Raw genomic sequence first — 22,161 nt, forward strand, 5'->3', positions numbered from 1 at the left:
CTCTTTTACGGCATTTGTATGTACGTAACATGGTTTGAACATAAACCAGCAGAAGCAAAAGCATAAACAAGAACATATAAAAATGAATTCTGTCACTTTTATTTTAGTCTGAAGTTTCTTACTTGTTCAAAGCACATAATTATGTCATCAAAACATTATTCATTTCGTGCTTTTGTGCAAAGCTAATCCTTAAGAAAACATTCATTTTTTGTTTTTTTAGATTTCTAATGGCTTCCAGGGAGTTATAAATGCAAATATATGCAAGCAAAATGGAGGGTGAAATCAACAGTTTCATCAAGGTATGGTTAACCTGGCAGCCATTGGCAGAATGGTTCTCAAAGGTACCCAAAAGACTTATTTTCCTACTACCAAAGGTACCTTTGACTGCACATATTTCTCTCCCACATTTTTGTGGCTGTTGCTTGCCTGTCCCATCAAGATCCAGCAACACCAACCTCCAAAATCACATCAAAATGGTCACAGTAAAGAAAACCCATCATCAAAGTGGTCATAAAAAGAAATTTCATCTTCTGGAAAATCCAACCGCAGGTCCTTTAAACTATGCTGTAAAGGGTCTGCTTGCAGATGAGATTCACACCATTCTAATTCTAATAAGGAATGAAGCAAACTCCCTCGGGTGCTATGCATTTCTGGCATAGGCAAAATTCAAGAAATGTAAAAGCTTTCATTTAAGATGGCGGTCCATTTAAAGTAGGGCTTATGGACTCCAGTTAAGGTCTAAGTTACTACTATTGGATCTTTAGTTCCGGCTCAAGGCGTTTTCTTTTGTTTTTTACTTTCTCGTTGTCTGGAAGTCAGACATTAATAAGACAAGACAGAATTCTATGTTACAATACGAATACAGCAAAGGCTTTCAAATCCTGGCTTTCTTTAATTATAGAATGACATAAAAGGACGGTGTTGATGCTCTTTCACAGTTTGATGCTCTTTAGTTTGGCTTTCTTCGTGTATGGGCAGCAAAGCAATGCAATGAAATGATAAAAAGCTCGACTCTTTGCTCCATATGTCTTGTAAACTCCCTTCAAGACCCAAAGAAAAAGCAAAGAACTTCTTTTTTTTTTTATGGGTTACCTTTATTGCAAAGCAGAATCAGCAGTCTCCATAATCTCCACCACCACAAGCATACAGGATTCATCTTCCAAAACTGCCAACTACAAGCAGGAAAAACCCATCAAGATTCAACAGTTTGATTACTGTGACCTCGAAGCAGCCACCAATGGATTCTCTGACCAAAGGCTTCTAGGCAAAGGTAGCCATGGCTCTGTCTACAAGGCTGTTCTCAGGGGACGCCATGTTGCCATCAAGAAACCGTCTTCAAGAAACCAAGAAACCAACCAGGAAGCTGATAACAATAGATTGAAATCTTGTCAAAGATTCAAAGTCCCAGATTGGTGAATCTTCTTGGATTGACTAATGGCACTAAAGATCGTTTATTGATTGTTGAATTTATGAGTAATGGCACATTAAATGATATTCTTCACTCTAATTCTTCAAAGCCTTCGAATTGGGGTCGAAGAATTCGATTAGCCTTGCAAGTTGCAAAAGCCTTGCAGACACTTCACTCACAAAAACCTCCAATTATTCATGGAGATGTGAAATCTGCATATGTGTTGATTGATAGGAATTTCAATGCAAGATTGGGTGATTTTGGCTTGGCTCTTAGTTGTGGTGTTGATGATTATAGGCTTAGATCAACTCCACCAGCTGGTACAATTGGGTATCTTGATCCATGTTGTGTGACCTCTGATCACTTGAGTACAAAAACTGATGTTTTTAGTTTTGGGATCTTGTTGTTAGAGATTATAGGTGGTAGAAAAGCTTTGATGTTGCACATTCACCACCTTCTATTGTGGATTGGGCAATTCCTTTTGTAAAGAAAGGGAAGATTGTTGCTGTTTATGATCCAAGGATTGAACCTGCTAAGGACCCCATTGTTAGGAAGCCGTTGTCTGTCATAGCAGAAAAATGTGTGAGGTCCTGCAGGGAGCGCCGCTCTGCAATGAAAGAGGTGGTTGGTTGGTTAACCGGGTTGAACAAATTGGTTCCTTTACATTCATGGAATGGTTTTAACAATCCATGTTTGGTGGTGGAAACAGTGGGGCGTCCTGTTGAATTTAGAAATAGCCAGGAGAATTTGGATGCCATGGATGGTAAATTTGGCAGGTAAACCATGAGGGACTCACGCAGAGTTTATTCAGATTTGGGCTTCAGAAGCAACTTGATGGAACTTTTAGGCATGACTGGCATTGATGGAGAGTCTGAAGGTTGGGGAGAGGCTGGTGTGCTTGAAAAGCCTGAATCAAAATCAGGGAGATTTGGTAGCAAAAGTTTGGTAACCGAGGGAGAGGTCAGCAGAAGAACATTCTTAACGAGAATGGTGTTTTCAGTTTGAGGCGGAATCAATCAGCTGGAGAAACTTCTGAACTCTTTTCAGGAAAAGCTGATGCATTTTCTCGATCAAGTTCCAGTTCTCAGGCTGTAGCTGACATTTAGTTCATCACAAAAATTTATACATTGAAATGATTGGCAGTAGAGCAAAGTTCAGGCTTCCAAGTTTCACTTGACTTGTTTTTGGTGATTTTAATCAAACCGTCCACATTTTCAGGCCTTGAATTGCTAATGTCCATCTCATAGGTTGTTAATCCTTTTTCCTTCTTTCCCTCTTGTTTTTGCTGCAAATGAAAATGCAGCTGAATCCATGCATAAGGTGATTCAAAACTTATCAGTTGAATACTGGATTTTGTTACAATAATTGAATAATATAATCAGACAATTTGATTCTGTTGTGCTAAAGAGTGAGATGAAATGAAATTTATGATGCCACTGGTAGGTGATTGCATTTTTTGTGTAAAAATTCTTCTTAGCAAAATTCAATCAACGACAGCAACAATGAATATATTTTAGTGTAGACAAAACTGCAAAAATATGAAGAGCCAAGCATTCAATGTTATTACTGTAGTTGAGATTTTACCTTTTCTCCAAACACTTCGAATGAACTTGGTTTTACGTCCAACAGCCAAATTGATACCTAGTATTTCTCATCTTCAAGGGTTACATCGTGCATACGCTTGGAAGCATTGATGGTTTTTAATTTGAAGCCAAAATGTAGTTTTCTTTGATGGATCTGTGTGCATTCCTGAATAGTCAGAATTTTATCGGGTTCGAATCTTACTGAGAGATCCACTAGAGATTAAAAATTGTTGAATAAAAAATAAGATGTTTCTTTTGTCCTTTTCCAGCGATTGGAAAAAAAATAAAAAAAATAATTATGTATTTACAAAATATCATCTCAGTTCATCTTATTTCATCATATCCGAAATGTGATATGATTTCAAAGAATAAATTTGGCAGTTCCAATAAAATTTCAACATTTAAAATTTTATTTTTTGATTTATTTCATCTATTTCATAACTAGAACAGAAGTATACACGTTAAACTATGATTTTGAATCCGTAAAAAGATTTGAAAAAATGATAAATCTATTCACTTTGTCAATAGCTATATATTTTTTTATTTCATGAGTTTGAATTCTAATCATTGAAATTAGGTATTGAACACTTTATCAATAAATCACAAAGGACTATTGGCAAAATAGATAATGTTATCCAAAGCATACCGAGCCAAATTGATGGCAAAGAAAACGACGTTAAGATCGAATTAAAATAATTGATTCCTATGGGCCTGTATTGCTTTGTCATTTATCTAGAGGTTACTTTCCAAGTTTTCCCTCCTTGATATTGTCTTATCTCATTCCTGGAAATCTAAAGATATTCTTTCAATGGCGGGCCAATATGGAACTGTTCAAAGTTGGAAGTTTGTGTGGGAATTTCTCAAAATGGACGTAGCCAGATAATTTCCACTCTCCCTGGTGATTGGATTATGAATTTTCCTGGGAAAATTGAACTTTTTCCAGAAAATCTCATCTCTTCCCTTTGGAAAGTGCCAGCGTTATATCCTGTTTTTTTCTTTAAAGATATTATATAATGAAAAGTAACCATCCCATTTCCCAGTTTCATGATTCTTCAAAATTCATCTCTTTTTAACCACGGTTTCATATAGTTTTTAATTAGTCAAGTGAAAATAACTGGATGATCCTTCCAACAAAACAAAGTTAAGTATAGCCTTAAAGACCAACCCATGAATCTTAAGTCATTGTATAGTTCAAATGAAATGATAAGGAGTGGTTGTTTGGTTAAAAGTTACACGAGGAAGAGTCATTTGAGATGCAATGAAAACGAGAACATGGGCATAAGTTCATATCAACAAGACAGGTACTATGTAAACTTCGAGAAAAAATTCACTTCCAAAGCATCCAAATTCCACACTTTTTTTTCCCATTGTTCTAGTGCCTTGTAGTTCAAAGTGACCCTACAATGAATAATACGACAGGTTTCAGTTGCTGCTGCATTGGGGCATTAGGTGAAGTTTTGCTGTACAAGAAAAGGACTGCATAAACACCGAGTTGACTCTATTTTGTTAGGGTTATGCCAAACCCATTATATAGTGCCGAAAAATTAAAACTCCATTATTAAGACCAGAAGAAGAAGATGACCCAAACCCAACAATTGTTTCAAAGTTTGAAATGTTGAGATTTGAGAGTAAATGAATGTGTCTGTAATTGTTAGTAGGAAGCAAGAAAAATTGTATTCCTTTGCAAATATCAAGGCTTTACAGCTCAGTTACTTCAGTTTCATACGCTTTTCCTTTTCATATTCTTTTTTTTTTTTTAGATCTCAATTTTCATGTATTAAATTTGTGTATATGTATCCTTCCTTAGCTCAAATATGGAATTTTCCTTGGTTTTTTTGGGGCACTAGAAAGAAAGAAATAAAAAGAAAAAGTAAAAGTAAAAGCAACCCAAAGAAATGGATTGTTTTGATTCTTGATCAAGTACAAAGTCTCTAATATTGTTTTTTTTTTAATTAATCAAATTATAGGCAAGGTAAAAATTTGAAGTTGGACCTTAATAATGCTTTTTTACTTCCATCAAACAAATTGGTAAGAAAAAGATTCACTTTGTGAGATAGAGAAAGCATCATCATGGAAAGGTAAATGGTTTATATTTTTACCAATTTGTGGAAAACGTTAAAAAAAAAAAGGTACCCCTAATTAAGAGCATCTTCTTCTACTGTCTTTAGGTGATTGGACCCTTTTGACCAATTGGATGCTTTGATTTTAAGACTTACATTTCTGCCTTTCTGATAGACCAACCATTTGAAGATGGCTAGAATTTCTATCATTCTGTACACTCAAGCATTCAAAGATCAAATGGACAACCTTTATGGGAGGTCTCGAAGGATACTGCAATGGAGAATTTTGTGATACAGCTTAAAGAAAGAGGTGGAAGTAAGTGTCAATGAAATTATAAGCATCTTATTAAAATTTGTTTTCCATGTTAATGATAAAAAAGCATATGGGTTGTACAACTAATGACCATGCAGAAACCAAACAACGTAACAACAGCGTATCAATCCAATTTGCTCACTAATGGAATTTTGACCCCGAAAAAGAAAAGAAAAAAAAGGGGTGAAAAACTGAACTAAATGAGCCAACTCTACTTCTCAATACTACAAAATGTCTACTGAGGAACAATCAACATAATGTGCTGAAAACTATTTCCACTAATGTTAAAGGCAAATCACTATTTAGCAGGATGCATGAAATGGACCAAAAGAACCAAAATCCTGCAGCAGCAATCAAGAGAAGCCAGTCTTGTGTACATCAAAGGATTTATGACTGCCCCAAGTGTGTTACCGCACAAGTAAAAATGAGCAGGCTGGGGATTCCCTCCGAGATTCTGTGCCTTCTTTTGACTTATCTTACATTCTGCCTCGTTTTAATCATCCGCTTGAGAGTTGCAAGCCAAAAGTTACACTCATCCCACTCGCTAGTAGTAAGAAGAACCTGTTCCAGAGAAGGTGTAGAAAGATTGAAGCATTTTCAGTTGCCAACAATCTTGCCAAAATCAGCATAAACAACATTCTTTCCTCAACATACCTGGATTTGTAGAGCTGTACCAAAATCATTATTGTCCAAAGCCTGGCAGAGTTGAATAAGCTTATCAGAAGCATTTTTTGAAATGTCTCCACTGTTGAGCTTGGCAAATAAGGCACCTATTTTCCTTGAATTGTCTTCTATTTCACGCTTTTTAGCTGGGTTTGCACGTGAGCCTCCCAGTGCTTGAGATGTCTCATTGAAAAGTCTAATTAAGGTTGTGATTACAGGTTTCTGGTGGGCTGAAAACCATACAAGGTAAAGACATTACCAGAAGCATTATATATCAGCACATATAGTTCTTCATCTATTAGTTTGCTTATATGCATGAACAGAGATTACTGTGGAAACAAGCACACATTGGATTGATCTTTACTTGGGGAGTTCAAAAGCCACATAGTTTATCTTCAATCTTACTAATGTGGATTATGCAAATTTGAAGGATGAATAACTAGTGATGATTATCACTTTTGTGACAATTTGTTATATATTTTAAATGTTTTTCTCATAAAGGGTAATGATGTCAAGATAAATGTTAATTTTTTGGATAGTAAACTCTTGTTCTGGAATAATCTGAGACAGTGAGGTGGATGTACCATAAGACTAGAGTATCTCCAAAATCCAATAAACATGAATGACATTAGCATTAGCAACCAAGAAACTAGCGATTACCAGGTACATTTGAAGTATCAACAGTCTGCACGGTTGGTGGGGGAGCAGCAGGTGCTGCAGCTGGTTGTATTGATGCTGACTGTGTAGGGCTGGGTGGTTGCATCGGGCCCATCCCAGGTCTTTGAACAACAGATGTGTTAGTCACTGGCATAAATCCCCTAGGTGTTGGGGTGGGAGCTACAACTTGAGGCATTTTGGGGCCAGGAAGTGGTCCCACTTGTGATGGCACAGGTGCAAGCAAACCAGCAGTGGCGGGTACAAGATAAGTTGGGTTCGCACCACCCTAAAAGGCATGCAAAAATAATTCAGTATACCAGTCTAGGAAGAATTACTATGGCATCAAACATGAACTTAAATGTAGCTATACAGACAGGATATAACTGAGAACCCATGGTATTTGGCTGCTGGTATTGATCTGCATTTCTTAGAACAGGAGGATTTGAAGGAACAAAGGTTCTAACAGCTGGCTGTGTGGTGGCAGGTGAAGGAGTGAAATTTGCCTGGAAGGACGAAAGAAAATATTTAGTCAAACATCAAGCTGATATATAAAGAATAAATGAAAAGATCATCATGCACATAAGAAACTAAAAAGCTAGAGATAAGAGTGCAGACTTTGGACAGCAAAGAGCCTTGTCTACCCGATATCTAATCTTCTTTTTAAATTTTGTATATACAGCTGCCCAGGTCGTTTATTCAAACCAAGGTATGAAAAATTAAATCCAAGCAAACAGATGAAGCTGGTTTAGTTCAGTTTTTCAGTTTGTCCAGTTTTCTCCTCCCCAAGTGGGTCGCAAAGAAAACTAGTCACAGCCAATTTTACAGATAGCAGCAATAGAAGGCTATTTGTAGGTTGAAAAACTGTCAAGTCAATGAAGATCAATCACAAAGTAAAAGACTCCCAAGACTTCCAAACACATACCTATCCATACCAGTTTAACCTGGCCATACTGTCCTAATTATCCAATCCTTCACTCCAGACAACTCTAAACAAGCATTCTTTTTTTTCCCCCTGAGGATACATCCATGGATGGTATGATTCATAGAGAGCGAATGAAAATTTCTGTCGAACCTAATTGCCTCTAGTTGTTGAGATAGCATGACAGATTAAAAGTAAAATCGGAAGAAAAATATTATTACAACTTAGCCATTACTTAGAGTCTACCATCAAATAGAGTGCTATGCACAAAACGAAACCAAATACAGCATACCTGGGAAACAAGAGGACCTTGGGTTGGAACAAAAATATTGGCAGGCTGAGGTTGAGGTTGAGGTTGATATGAAGCAGAAGCTGCATATCCTCCGTACGAAGAAAATGATCGCTGATAATTTTCATCATAAGCACTACTAGGAACACTTGGCTGAATTTGGGATGCAGCTGACTCCTAAGCAATGAGGGAAAATAACAAAAGGCAAAAACACAGTCATTCACAACAGATTATCAAGGAGCATTCAATCAATAACACATCATATAAAATAAAAGTGCAAGGCAAAGCACCTGATATATATGTTGCGAAGGCTCAAAAACTGGTCCACTTGTTGGATGAGATTTCTCAAAAACAGAAGATTTAGTTTCTTTCTCTGCAAGAATAAAAAATAGACATCCTCAACAAGCACATATTGCAGGCCACAAAACTTAGCTCAGGCTTCAGTAAGCTAATTTCATATTAGTCCCCATAAATATTGCTATTAAAGGTATGCCACAAAAACACCTGTAAGATAATACAAAAGGAACTGAGACATGAGAAAAAGTAGCTAAAAGTTCTTATTTTTATCTAGAGCATCATAGCTGAAGCATTCCAAATTACACAAGCTAAATAAAGTTTTGAACCAAGTTTAATTGGGGTTGACATTTTAGCCACCAGCATGACCTTTGTCATGTGAATTATTTGAATAAATATTTATTAGCACTGGTAGATCAAAAACTCACATGTAACAGCACTATATCAGTAATCATCAGCCATCTCCTAAAGCACATACCAGGTTCTGTAGAAAGTGCAATACGGTCTTTTAAGATCACGAGTTCAGGTGACAGTTCATCAGATCCCAAGTGCTTCAAGTACTCCATTGCTGTCGATAGAAGGCCTTGACTAGCCAAAATTTCAGCATATTTCTCAACAAGTTTGCATAGAGGTGCACTAAATTGCTTCTGGCCAGTTGCCAAAGCAAGGACAATGGTCTTTTCCATCAAATCCTAGAAAACAAAAATCTATTGTCAGATTTCTGGCCAGACAACTTAAGATTGAAATATGTTGTTTCTACAAATTGCTAACTTACCTGGAGAAGATCAACATATGATTTCCCATCGTGTTCAGTTGTAAGGCACCTTGACCAAATCTCGACTGTTTTATCAATATTTCCCGCACATATATAACAGAGAGTTGCTGCCAGAGTATTACCAGCGGCCATTAGTTTTGAAGCAAGCATATCACAGAGGACAGTCCATTCCTCTCTCTGGGCAAACTGTTCATCAAATATGATAAATAAGTCCATAATAATAGCACTATAATAGCACTAAGTACAGATATATAATTTGATGCTACATTACACATCTAAAATATTACTTCCAAAATAGAAACTTACTGTACAGAGGAGTGCTAGTGTTTCTTTCCAGAATTTCAAAGGCCGGATGTTGACAAGGCTCATGAGATCATTGTTCACCATTGCAGAGACAACCTAAAGACAAACAGGTAGTTAACACAATTCCTTGAAAAAAAATTAGTAATCTTGTAGGCAATAAGGAACACAACCCACATAGATAATTACTATCAATTCGTATTTTATAAAGATATATGAATGAATCCTTCAGTGCTAAGCAAATATAAAAATTTAATTCACCTTCAGGTATGATGAACGGCTCATCTTAAGATACTGATCACGTGTGCTCTCCCATAAGGAAGCACCACCAACATGAGCAATAACTAGAGCATCAGCCATTTTATTTGCTGCAATGCACTGTGTAACTGCTCCCTTATAGTCACCGACCACCAAAGCACGTTGAACAGCATCATCAAATGAAGGATCTGCACTTTCCTCCAGCCCATCTGATTCTTGAGGAATTACATCTGTGCTAGGAACTATGCTCTCAACAGCAAAATTATTTTCAGAAGTTGAAACGGGTGTATCAGCTTTGGGACTTGGAAGATTGTTGAAGAAGTCCTCCCCATTATCAGCTGCAAAGAGGGTAGCTTCTTTCTCACCCTCATAACCCTTTTTTTCAGCCACTTTATCCTCAAGTGTAATATCATTCACACTCTTAGAGATGTTATCTTGTACAGTGTCTTTTTCTTCTGCAGGTAGGTTAAAACCAAGATGCATGAGCAACTTTGTCCTAGCTGTCCCATCATCTTCAAACATCACCTTTAAGAAGCCCCATGTTTCTCGATCATCCTGAGATCTGTACAGAATTCCAAATGAATAATCAAAATATTAATTGGTACAAGTAGAACAACTTATTTGACAAAAGACAAGAAAGACAATAACCACAATTTCTTAATTCAGTGGACATACTCAGACTCTTGAGATTTCTTTTCACACAAAACCCTCAGTGAAGACCTCTCCCCATTTTGTATGGCAAATTCAAATTCAGATGAACGGCTGACCAGACTTTCTTCAGTAACTAAGTTATGCACGAAAACCTGAAAATAATATGCAGGACCATAAGATCCCAAAAAGAAGAATATCAGTGGTATTTTAAATAAAACAGAATGAAACAAACCTTGCTGACATAATTACCTCTGATGATGCAGAAGTACCTAAAGCAGATATCCGAGAGCGAAAAGAGACAACTTTTCCTCCAAAGCCAAAAGATGCCCCAACAGGACGTTTATACCATTTTGGAGCTCTCAAAGACACTGCATAAATGACATTAAAAATAGTTAGAAAAAAATTAAGTACCAACAAAAATATATAGTCTCAGAAACAATAAGGTTGACAAAAAAAGGAAGTACCAACAAAAATATATAGCCTCAGAAACAATAAGGTTGACTTTAACAGAGATAAGAGTGAAGATTATATAAGCAGAGCAAAACCATGCTTGACTATCTTCCCAACTTATTTTGGCAGTCATCAATAATGTTTCTCCTTGACTGCCAAGGATAAATAGTACTAAGGTTAAATTTCAATAAAAGAAAAAAAGATATGCTAGGATCTATCCAAGCCCACCCAACTCAGACTACAATAATACATGGAGAACATGGGTAGTTCTATAAGAAGCTAATTGGAGGATACAAACCAACTGCTGCAGTAGAACATATAATTATGTTTTATGAATTACCTGCACCAAAATCACCCTCCCCAACACCATATCGGCTGCAACCCTGCACAATAAGATATAAAATTACCAGAAAGAAGTGCTAAATCTAGGGTTCAATGAGGAAAAAAGTTCTAAGAAGCAAAAGTTGTCACCAAATCGGACAAGTATCTTCTTCTTAGACAAACCAGAAAGAACAATAAGCTTCAACCAGTTGCCAGATCAAACAACAAAAGAAGAACTTGTCCCAACAGGATACACAAAATCCCATGAATGAACAAATGTATGATAATGATAACCAGATTGCAATTGTTCATTCATGCATATGCCAACTGCTATGAAATTTTATTTAACAAAAATGTAATTTTTATGATAGGAAAAATAACTTGGACAAGGTCGCACCTCAATATTGTAAATGCCAATTTTTCCATCAAAGGAAGATGCTGATATTACTCCAGGTATCTTCGGATACCAGTGCACATCAAAGTTCCAGTTGGTACCGGCAGGCAATTCACAGACAATCTATGCCCCAAAAGAATGAAAAAAGGAAACCACAATTCAGAAAATACTTGTTTGATATTAGGAACAGACAGATCAACGGAAGGAATGCTGAAGCATATTAAAAATTAACTCATTCCCCCACCTCTCCGGTAACCATATCCCAACAAATAGTCCGATTATCTTTGGCACATGTAAGCAAATAAGAGCTGTCAGAGGGACACCATGCCATTGCAATTACACCTGCAGCAATACTTGCAACCAAATATAAGAGCTTAAAATAACACAATTCCTATTTAAGATGACAAAAGACATAGAAAAATAATGCTCGAAACTTCTACATGAAAAGAGAGATGGATAACTGTCAGAAAAATTAAACAACAAATTACCTATACCAGGAAATATACAAAATACTAAATTTATCTTGGATCCTTAAAGCACACCCTTCTGACTGAAGGGCACCTATTCAACCTCAAAAATTTTATTCACTCTGAATTTAGAAAGCTAATTAAATAAATCTCCTATTAAATAGTCTAGTATCAGGTTAAACTGAAAGACCTAAGTAATGATTTAGCCCTCCCATCATCATTGCCATTCTTTTTGAGATAGAGAGAGAGAGAGAGAAAGTGAAAAAGTGAAATAGAAAATACTCAATAGCATATGATTGTTGTATCATGTATTGAAAGAAACACCCAAAAGCAAAGAAGGTAAAACTATCAGCAAGTTTTAAAACAATGCATCAGCTTGTTGCGCATGGTTACCTTTTGTGTGCCCTACAAACTCCTTCACTGGTGACATTATATTCCGCATATCCCATAGCTGATTGCAAACATACGAGAAATTAACAAATTGATAACAAATAGTAATCCTCAACAGAAGCAATATCATCAACTAGATCATTACCCTAAGAGCGGGTGAATCATCTTCATCAGAAGCAACAACAAGTTGAGTGGCAACATCAGGATGCCACTGCAAAACAGAACATCGTCTTCTTACTGAATCTACAAAACTGTCAATTCAAAAAAAAAAAAAGGTTGGGTCATATGACATGCGAGGTCAGATTGGAAATAATATGTCAGAAACACCCAGAAAATTTCACTCGGTAGATAACATGATATTTACCTTATCACTGGTTTTTGCTTCTTCAAGTCCCAAACAACTGGAAAAATATAAACATACATATTATCTTCCCTCGTAAACTTAAATGACAAGACAGTAAGTCTAAATTCCATTCACTTCCTCACCAGTTGTTCCATTATAAGAAGTTGATGCCAATATATGTTGAACCTTGCTATTCCAAGACAAAAATGAGATTTCACCTTGAGTGGCAGAACCACTACCCTGCATGATGACCTCAAAAACTGATTTCTAACTAAACCAATAATATATATTTAAAAAGCATGCTTGCAACAGTAAATACACGGCAAATACACAGAAGGAAAAGACATTTAGTGGAACACCAATGGTGTAGTAGAATTTATGAGATTGTTATTGACAGTATAATAGATACTTGATGTTTATAATTCAACAAGTTATGGTGAGTGGCACACACCCTAAGAGGTGGAAAATGTGAGGGTTGTGTAGGTGCAGCCAAATCCCAGATGCAGATTTCACCATCATCTGCCCCAGATGCTAGTAAGTTTGGAGCAATGGCATTGAACTCGAGACCACGAACCTGAAATATGGGGAAAGGAAAAGAAGTAAATATACTATGCAATCTCCAAATGCTTGATGGCAAATATCTTATATGTCAAAATGACAGAGCTTTTATTACAGAAAATAGAAACTCACAGGCCCTCTGTGCCTTGAAAGATGTCCAACAAGAGCTTGTTCACTTGCCTCAGAGCTGGGGAAATTATTATGTTTAAACCAAATTAGTGTTTCATGAAGCAAGAACAAATTACTATCACTTTAATCATGCATACTAAGATATCTGTGGAAGAGATCACTTAAAAATTCTTCACCCTTTTATTTTTCTTTTTCATTGTTGTTGTTCCAAACTATGAATAATTAGCACAAAAATACCAGTAATAATTAGCAAAAAGCTTCTCAAAAGAGAAATGCGAAAGTAACCAAATCCAATCATCCAGAAAACAAAGACAATAAATGAGCAGATAAAAAGAGGTACCACTTCCCTAACAAAGGTTCCCAATCAAGAAACATTTTAATAAAAAATTCTCCCAATAGATGAAGATAATATTTTGCTTTCTGATTCTTAGCCTCTAATAAAATACAACATGATTCAAATGCAAGAAACCAGGAAATAAAAAGTTTCCCTCTCTTTAACGACATTCCTCTGCCAATCATCCAGTCATAACCCAACCTAAATAATCAGCCTTATGATTCAAATGCTAAACAAAGTAAACAAAACACCACAACATGCAAACTTCATATTTTGCTCTAACCATCATGCCTGCAGCCTACTGAAAGCAATGCAAAGATCAGGGACAACAAATTGCCATCCATTTTATCCAACTTATTCCAGCCCCACACAAACAAACAAGACAGTGACAATTTACAGGGGAATTGAATTTCAAAATAATTCAGCCAGAGTTCAATTTCAACTAACCGTTCATCAAATATAGTTACAATAAGTAATCTAGAACTCGCAACTCATGGGCACAGTATTACTAAATCAAATTATAAAAACTCTAGCCTCAAAATAAACAAGCCCAACAGCTTAAATAACCACTTCTAATAAAACATGTAAAATAACTAATTCCCCAGGTCCCCATCGATCCATTCCAAACAACCAGGCAATTCAATTCACGTAAGGCCTAAAAAATAGAAAGCCCGCATCAGAAATGTGTCACTGCGCACTAGATAACAGCATAGTATAATCCCAAGTAGCTAGAAGAAGTCACCATTTTCTCATCCACACAAACGTTATACACTTAAAACCGGCAATATATCCAGTTACAGATTAAAAAATGGACTACGAATTCCCCACATTTCCAATTCAATCGAAAAATAAAGAGAAATAGATACATCAAACGATATGCATATTATAAGAAAGTCCAATTTACCGGATCAGAGTTAAGGGATTCCACAGATCGATGTTGCCATCAACGAGGCCACCAGCAATTAACCCGAGTGAGAACTCATCGGAACCGGATCCATTCTTGCCCCAAGCAAGGCGGTTAAATCGGTCTGAGCTTGGGCACTCACCTATCACCGGAAGCTCACGATTGTCATTCTGGAAATCAAACTTGAAGATCTCGAGATTCGCGGATGAGCTGAAGGACAGATCCACAGCCCCAGCCATCGTCCCCGCTGCCATGTACGGCGCGTCCGGCGCCATAGCCACTGATGCCGATCTATTCACCCCTTTAATACAAGCCATTTGATTAAAGCCAAATTTAATCTGCCGATACAGCGAAAAACAAACAAAGATCGATAATTGTTAATCAATTATCAGTGCATATGTGAATTAACACGTACGAACTCCAAATAGAGATCTGATTTGGATTAAAACGGAGAGAATTTGGGGAATTAGGGTTTATTCAGAGAGAGAGAGAGAGAGAGAGAGAGAGAGAGAGAGAGAGAGAGGGAATCGACGAGGCAAAGACGGGAAGATTTTACGTGCGAAACACCGTGGAGTGTGTTTTTTTTCTCTTTTGGCAAGGGTGAAGGAGAGTGTTAAACTGGTAATATTCTTATATTTGTTGTCCTTTTATTTGTGCTGGTGGCTGTGGCTTCTATCTCCTGTGGTCGGTCTTGTATTCTGTTTTGAGTTTGGTTCTCTTCAAATCTTTATTTGGGGATAGAGACGTCATTACAGTACATCAGAAGTGTAAATCAGCAACAAAAGTAAAAGTTGAACGAAGGAATTGGGAGAGTGTCGAAGCATGCGAGGCAGGTGATAGTTTCAGTGAAGAAAGACTTTCGGGTTTTTGTCAGCACGTTGAATCAGGACATGACAACTGGATCCACGGTTTATTCATTGAGCAAGTTAACATGTTAATAACTTCCCTAATTCAGTCTTATTATTATTGTTATTATTATTAACTGAGCTTTGGGCTGAGGAAGTGGGCCAAAAGCATCATTTTAGAGTCCAAGAAACAAACCCAATAAGAAGTTTGGGCTATTAACTTTATATTATTATGGGTTAATATTGTAAATTACTTTTAAATTATAAAAAATTATTTGAATTATAAATTTATTAACTAATTTAATACTCATTTCTAATAGTTTGTTTTAAATGATGATATGTGTCAAACAAATAATCTTTTAAGTACTACATTCATTAAATGATTTATAGTTTAAGTATTAAATTAGAGATATTTAAAATTCAATAAAAGTGTAAATGAACAGAGTTTTCGATTAATTATTTATGAACGTGTTTAGTTTCTATTTGTTTATTAAATTTAATAAATAATTTTGAATAAAACTTTTACGTTCATTTATTAAATAAACCAAACACACACAGAAGTTTGTTTAGTTTATTTATATTCATGAATAAGCTCGTTTAAAGTTTATTTAAAAGTCGTTCATTTGTTATTTATTTAAAATATATTAACAAAATTATATTTTTATAATTTATTTTAATCTTATTTTAAGGTTCATTTATATTTGTTTAAATTCATTTACATTCGTTTAGGGTTTGTTTGTATAAATTTATTTGATTATGATTTATTTATTATTCATGAACATATTTGTTTAATATTTACAAATAAATTCGTTTAACATAAATAAAGCAAAAATGAACAGGACGTAAACATTCTATCATTTAAACAAACCGATCTCAAAAGTACAAAACAAATTTTTTACTAAACACAAATCAAGCTCGAATTCTTTTAAAAGTAAACGAACAAATTACAAATATACATTTGTTCGTTTATATTTGATTTATTTACAGTCTTAAAATTTAGGTAACAAGTTAAATATTTTACTATAATTTAAGAGTTATTTATAATATTAACCCTATTATTATGAGTGTTTTGGGCTGAGAAAATGGACGCAAAAGCAATCATGTTTAGTTCTACACTTATTATCATCACTGCTGGGATCCATGAATAATGATTTATTTCCATGAAAGAATTGACCAATGATTTATTCTGGCTGTGATCACTGTAATTCTACCCTTAATTTTCTAGGCCTGCAACCATCATCAGAAATAGTAGAATTCTAACAATGAAGTCAATGCTACACCAATTCTACATCTCTGAACAATAGTTATAACTCAGCTCTTTTTTGTTGGCTAATGTTCTAGATGGTTTGATACCTGTTGCCCTCCCTGGCAAAAATGAAGTTGCTGTCCTTATCATGTTATTGTAGTCAATCTTCTACCATCAGGTTGCTAAGTGATTATCACAAGAGAAAGAAACCTGAGACAGAAACCAATTCCAATGATTCAGGGAGCCATTTGGGGCTGATGTGATCCTTTCCTTCAAGGTTTTTGCTTTGCCTTTAATAGGGATAAGGTATAGACTAAGTTTTCAGATGATGGATATAGTTTAGTCTTAACAGTTATTGGAAAAAAAGTGAGGGATATAGCAAATCTTTTTATCTTGTACCACAATGGTCCTAGTTTGCTTTCCATTGCAACATTCTTTGCCAATTGAATTAGTGAGGTTGCATTACATGTTTCATTTGGTGACTGAGAAAATTTCCAAGGTACCCCGCAACTTCATGGGATTTCAGAAACTCCTCAAAACTATTCATTGCAAGACATCGATTCATTAGCTGGTCCAAAACCGACAAACCAAGATTCTATGTGTTCTGGCAGGAAACAAGCCAACTGCTTGAAGAAGACATGTGGATGTCACTCAGCGTTCAGCAAGTTACCACTGATGAATACAGCAGTGTTTTTGTTTGTTCAGATTTGAATATGGGAAGTTGAAACTGATATGATGAGATGCAATTCTATTTCCATTATTAATTTTGGAGATACAATACTTCTATCTAAGAAATAATCCAAGCAAGAAAATTTAAACGTGTGTGTTTGTTTTCTATTTACATAAGGAATTGTGGAATTAAGGCTATTGCTTGCCTTGTCGAACAAGGAGAAGCAGTTCATTTCTGTCTGCCAATACTTCAGAGAACAGATTATCAACCTGCTTTTCCAAAGCTTCCAACTGCTTCTCGAAAACACCCAACCTTGTCTCCAAATCCATGGCTGCATCACTGCTTTTCCCAGAGACTAGGGCTGATGCCAGGGAAGCTGCTGCAGTATTCAGCTCCTTAACCTCTCTCAAAAGTACGTCACCTTTATCCACTATACCGTCAGAAATGCATGAATCTACATCAATTAACAAAGCACTATTGAACCTGGCAATCAGTTGTTTGATCTCCAAGTATGGTTTAGCCTCTCCAGACAAGCTAGCCAAAACAACGCCACAAACCCAAAAGCCGATATTCTTTATTTCCATTAAAGCTTCATTGACAACCCTTTCCTTGCGGGAGGAGAACTTATCGTCACCATCTTTCTTGTTTTCGTGTCCTTTATAGTCGTTGCTTGAACTTTGCGGCTGAATTGCTTTGAGATGTTTAATTGCCAAAGAAGGTGAATTCCCCAGAAGGCTTAGAGCATGAGCAAACGAAAGCCGAGCGTGGGCCAGATGAGAAAGAGAGGAACTAACAGAATTGAGAAGCTCCAGCAAATGCAAGCTGTAGCTGAGATACTCGTCCACAGAAGCAACTTCCCAGCTGCTCATGGGGTAGTCCATATCCACAACTAGCTTTGCAAATGCCCTGTTGATAAGAGACAGGAGCTCAAAACATTGTTGAATCCATGACAACGACAAGATCTCTGACCCGGGTTTTGAATTCAACAACTGGTTCAGGCAATTCGAAACATCAGATCGAAAAGCCTGTAGAGAAACTGATAAAACATCAGACTCCGATTGCTGGTGGTGGTGAGTCTGCATCTTGTGGTGGTGAGTCTGCATCTTGGAGTATAATTTGCTAAGCCTTTCTACCAAGAGTACCGTTGACAACCTACAACAAAATTTGTTAAGGTTTTTGGTTTGGTTTTGGTCAGATGCGTTGTTCAAATTTAGGTTTTATACAAGATAAGAGAGGTCAGAAGTTGGTGGTGTTGCAAACAGATCAGCAGCGTGTGGTGTTCAAAGACTCCCCAATTCAAAACCAGGTGAAAGATTTGCTGTAGTCAAATCAAATGTGCTTATCATGCTTGTTGGTGTTTATTTTTTTATCCAACACGGTTTGTACAATTGGGCCACTTGCAGCCATGATTTCCAAGCCATCCCACCAATCCTGGGCCCTGGAGGCTCCCTTGAGGGTGGACTCACTAGTTTTTACCCATTTTTCACGCAGTGTTCAAGTTGCTTCTTAGAGGCGTTGTGCTTCACATTTAACAAGCTTTCACACGCATGAATTTTTTATGTTCATCATGATGGCTGAAACATGCGAATGGCTATAAATTAAAGGGTCGAAACAACACGTAGAAACAATCGATCTTTTTAATAACTTTGTTTTAAAAAGACTGCATGTTACTTTAATACAAGGTACTAACAACGAAAGAAAGCATGTTAAAAATTTATGAGTGTCGAGCAAATAATCATATGATCTTGAAAGTGAGATTGCGTCCTCTAGGAGAGAAGAAAAGGAAACAAGAAATCACAATGTCAAAACTCAAATGATATTTGATATAAAAAAAGTAATCCACATAAATATCAATATCGGGCAGAATTTGCAGCCCAGGCCCCCATGTTTAAAGCATCATAATGAAGGCTTTTCAATAAGATTCAAATTGTTGCTTATGGAGCAAAGGGAGCCCAATTACATAGTGCTATTACTTATATCCCAGATCTCAAGTACCAATAGGGCACAAGATCAGGACACTCACAGATTGTTAGAAACTGAAAAGAAGTGAGACTTAGGTAGGGACTTGAGACTGTATGTAATGTAACGGTATCTATGATGTATCAGTCTTTTTCAACTTGGTGTGTAAAACCATAGAATAGCTCTTTATGTTTCACTTTTCTGCGTTCATGGTTTATGGTATGTGCATGTCTCTCTGGCTTGTTTCTGCTTCCTCCATTTCGAGTGTAATCAATGTTCAGATCCTTTTTCAACCAGTTTGTTTTCAATGTTTACTTTTACTCATGCAAGATACAAAATGTTGCTCATAATGAATAGGATAAAGTGTGTCTCCATTGTGTTATTCATAGAGTATGAGGGTGGGCAGTTGTTGTTTGGGGGCATCATGATATGAAGAATTTGGCAATCTGATAATTCTGTTGATGATATGGTATGGCTGGTTCTTATGCCATCACACTAAAGAATTACACATATATAAGTGAGGTAAAATAAATAACATATAATTATCAGGTACTTAAAACAGTCATGATTTGAACATGAAAATGATAATCCGACACTCATATCATCAGATCAAGCGATTGTTGGCAAATAACGTCTATTTATCAAGAATGCATTTCACAGAAATGATCTTCAACAAAAAGGTGGGTTTGGATTGTTGTATTTCTTGAACAAAAAAAAAAAAAAGCATCTTACAATCCATGCAGAAGGTTCTGCGGTTAGAACGTTCTTGACAAAGCATCATTACTACTCCTTCACATCACCAGAAGAGTCTGTGGGTAGCTTGACAATACTTAGTTGGCCTCCATCCTTGTTGGCAATAGTGGCTGCCTTTATCTCATTGCAGTGATTTATGAACTTGGTCAGCTCCTGGTCTCATCAGGTAAGAAGAGAGATACGTCAGCAATACTCTCATGTAGACAATGTCAAAATAAGGAAAGCAAATATATTTCTGCTTGTAGTTTCATGAAGCAATAGTTATGATGCCAATGCCTGCCTTCAATGGTAAAAGATAGCTAAAATGACTCCCTTGCAATATTTAATTTTAATCTCTTCAACTAACACAGGAATCCTCATAACTAACTGCAGCTCATATTCTATTAGGCTGAGTTCAGCTAATGTCAAGATTAACTCAACATCCCAACAGGTATGCTCAAAACCAGTTTTCCCCAAATCAACCACTAATAACATGATTATCAATGAATTCAGTTTCACTCAAGCAAGTTAAACAGAGGACCAGACCGGATGCAGTGACACCCATATTAAAAACAGATATCTTCCACTCCCATTTTTACCCTTATTCAAACAGATAGATGCTACATCGTTCCAATTATACAAAATAAGCATGCAGATAGATTGCAGATTCTTTTTTTTTTTTTTTTTTTTTTGAGAACAAGAGAGATACAAAGAGTACATGAGGTACCAAAATGAAACAATTATAAGAAACCAAAGTAAAGTTGATGCAAGAAAATCATTTAATGTGCATTTGGAACTTACATTAACCTTCTGTCCCCTCTCTCTCACACACACACCACCAGACACTCTCTATTTTCACACTAAGGAAACAAAAAGCAGCGAAAAAATGAAGGCTCAAAGATGCAATTCTTTTGAATACAAAAAGTCTGAGAATGCATAATATACATCAGTCAAGGAAATCTTCAAGCACAGCTTGCTGAATTGGTTTCACAGTGCCATTTGGACGACTTATTTACCTAAAGAATACTGCAAACATTCATGGTTGTGAACTAATTCACCTAATGTCAACAATCCCTTATGAGCAAACTAAATCCAAGCTAGCAAATTCTGCCCTCTATGATTAAAACAAAAGACTCGATATGCAACTATTAATCGAATTTCATTGAACAGATCATAAGATAAGCAAAGAAACACAGAAGCCAGGTATAGGAAAATAAGACCCGGCAATCTAAACACGACACAGTGACACTACACAAACACTATACTCTATAAAGGACATAAAAGTGATACGATTTAAAATTTTACCAATAGCTATATGAGTTTAACAAAAAAAGAGAAAAACATTTCATGTTTTCATGTAATACAAAATTTTCGCATAAAAATACATGAATTTTAGAATTTTCGTATAAAACACACACGAATACATGAATTTCACTATTTTACAAGAAAGGAATACACGAATCGCCAGGTCCACGAAAAATCAAGACAACAGAATTCAGCAAAAATTTGAAAAAAAAAAAAAAAGAGAGTAAAGATGAAGAATTGAAACTTTACCCGGTCAGCGTCCATCTCTTTCGTAATCTTTGAAGGCTTGACGACTCTCTTACCTGCAAAGAATCGAAATTTAGTCATAACCAATATATTTATAAACAGAGCTTATATTATTCTATAGTTAAAAGAAAAATGAAACCTTTGCGAATGTGAGGAAGCTTTCCATGGCGATTGGGAGGGATTGTTTTCTGCTTCTTTTGCCCTTTAAACAGATTCCCTTTCTGCGTCATATCTCTCTTTCTCTGCGACTCGATTGCTAGGTGTTTTGCTGGACACGCTTTTTCAGTAAGCTGTGCGTTAGGGTTTTGTGAACCGACTAATTGCTGGCCCAGGAAGGCCGGTCCTAAGTATGGTCTTATATAATCTAAACGTGTGAATGAATAGTTGTATATATTCATAAACATACGAATTATTGGTAAATACGTTTGACTTTTATTTGTATATATTTATTTATTAAATTTAATAAATAATATTAAATAATATTTTTATATTTATTTATTAAATAAATTAAATATAAATAAATGTCCATTTATTTTATTTATATTGTAGAAAAACTCATTTAGAGTTCGTCTAAAATTCGACTGTTTATTGTTCGTTTACTGTTTGTTTATAATAATATTAATAAAATTATATTTTTATTTTTTATCTTAATCGTAAAGTTTATTTATGTTTGTTTGGATTTATTTATATTCATTTAG

General features: G+C 35.8%; 3 protein-coding genes and 1 pseudogene across 4 annotated transcripts; 1 reads left to right on the top strand and 3 right to left on the bottom strand.

Annotated features, from left to right (window-relative positions):
* The first annotated feature begins 146 nt into the window (after positions 1-146).
* Positions 147-2,629, top strand: LOC111288168 (serine/threonine-protein kinase-like protein At3g51990 pseudogene; annotated as a pseudogene).
* Positions 2,630-5,372: 2,743 nt separating this feature from the next.
* On the bottom strand, positions 5,373-15,025 carry LOC111289106 (protein transport protein SEC31 homolog B-like). Of its 2 annotated transcripts, none has more exons than XR_016341445.1 (22): positions 14,461-15,025; positions 13,226-13,280; positions 12,987-13,109; positions 12,679-12,775; positions 12,557-12,593; positions 12,338-12,443; positions 12,196-12,253; positions 11,580-11,677; positions 11,339-11,458; positions 10,961-11,003; positions 10,420-10,538; positions 10,195-10,322; positions 9,523-10,081; positions 9,268-9,360; positions 8,962-9,147; positions 8,665-8,878; positions 8,183-8,265; positions 7,896-8,069; positions 7,069-7,187; positions 6,688-6,970; positions 6,019-6,257; positions 5,373-5,925 (listed from the first exon to the last, which is right to left on the bottom strand). XR_016341445.1 is itself a non-coding variant. In XM_022879988.2 (22 exons), exons 1-22 carry the CDS (start codon positions 14,775-14,777, stop codon positions 5,836-5,838), a joined length of 3,351 nt encoding a protein of 1,116 aa, XP_022735723.2. In that variant the 5' UTR covers positions 14,778-15,025; the 3' UTR covers positions 5,373-5,835. The 2 variants fall into 2 exon arrangements, 1 of the variants encoding a protein (XP_022735723.2); XM_022879988.2 differs by having other exon boundaries at positions 7,059-7,187.
* A 2,262-nt stretch (positions 15,026-17,287) lies between these two features.
* Positions 17,288-18,546, bottom strand: LOC111288751 (protein BPS1, chloroplastic-like). Its single transcript, XM_022879744.2, has one exon. It carries the CDS (start codon positions 18,322-18,324, stop codon positions 17,416-17,418), a length of 909 nt encoding a protein of 302 aa, XP_022735479.2. The 5' UTR covers positions 18,325-18,546; the 3' UTR covers positions 17,288-17,415.
* Positions 18,547-19,698: 1,152 nt separating this feature from the next.
* On the bottom strand, positions 19,699-21,806 carry LOC111287545 (uncharacterized). The gene is made up of 3 exons (XM_022878168.2): positions 21,603-21,806; positions 21,467-21,519; positions 19,699-20,086 (listed from the first exon to the last, which is right to left on the bottom strand). Exons 1-3 carry the CDS (start codon positions 21,691-21,693, stop codon positions 19,964-19,966), a joined length of 267 nt encoding a protein of 88 aa, XP_022733903.1. The 5' UTR covers positions 21,694-21,806; the 3' UTR covers positions 19,699-19,963.
* Positions 21,807-22,161: the final 355 nt, after the last annotated feature.

This window comes from Durio zibethinus, chromosome 4, assembly GCF_047325235.1.
Source record: "Durio zibethinus cultivar Kanyao isolate XHJ-2024 chromosome 4, ASM4732523v1, whole genome shotgun sequence".
In the NCBI taxonomy this organism is placed as follows: Eukaryota; Viridiplantae; Streptophyta; class Magnoliopsida; order Malvales; family Malvaceae; genus Durio; species Durio zibethinus.

What these genes read in the sequence shown, in the direction of transcription:
- LOC111289106 (XM_022879988.2), bottom strand. Translation starts at nt 14,777, where the DNA reads ATGGCTTGTATTAAAGGGGTGAATAGATCGGCATCAGTGGCTATGGCG. An exon ending in GTACTTCTGCATCATCAGAG is followed by an intron (nt 10,323 to 10,419) that starts GTAATTATGTCA and finishes TATTATTTTCAG; the next exon opens with GTTTTCGTGCATAACTTAGT. An exon ending in TGCACTTTCTACAGAACCTG is followed by an intron (nt 8,266 to 8,664) that starts GTATGTGCTTTA and finishes TTATTCTTGCAG; the next exon opens with AGAAAGAAACTAAATCTTCT.
- LOC111288751 (XM_022879744.2), bottom strand. Translation starts at nt 18,324, where the DNA reads ATGCAGACTCACCACCACAAGATGCAGACTCACCACCACCAGCAATCG.
- LOC111287545 (XM_022878168.2), bottom strand. Translation starts at nt 21,693, where the DNA reads ATGACGCAGAAAGGGAATCTGTTTAAAGGGCAAAAGAAGCAGAAAACA. An exon ending in GCTTCCTCACATTCGCAAAG is followed by an intron (nt 21,520 to 21,602) that starts GTTTCATTTTTC and finishes GATTCTTTGCAG; the next exon opens with GTAAGAGAGTCGTCAAGCCT. An exon ending in AAGAGATGGACGCTGACCGG is followed by an intron (nt 20,087 to 21,466) that starts GTAAAGTTTCAA and finishes TGATGAGACCAG; the next exon opens with GAGCTGACCAAGTTCATAAA.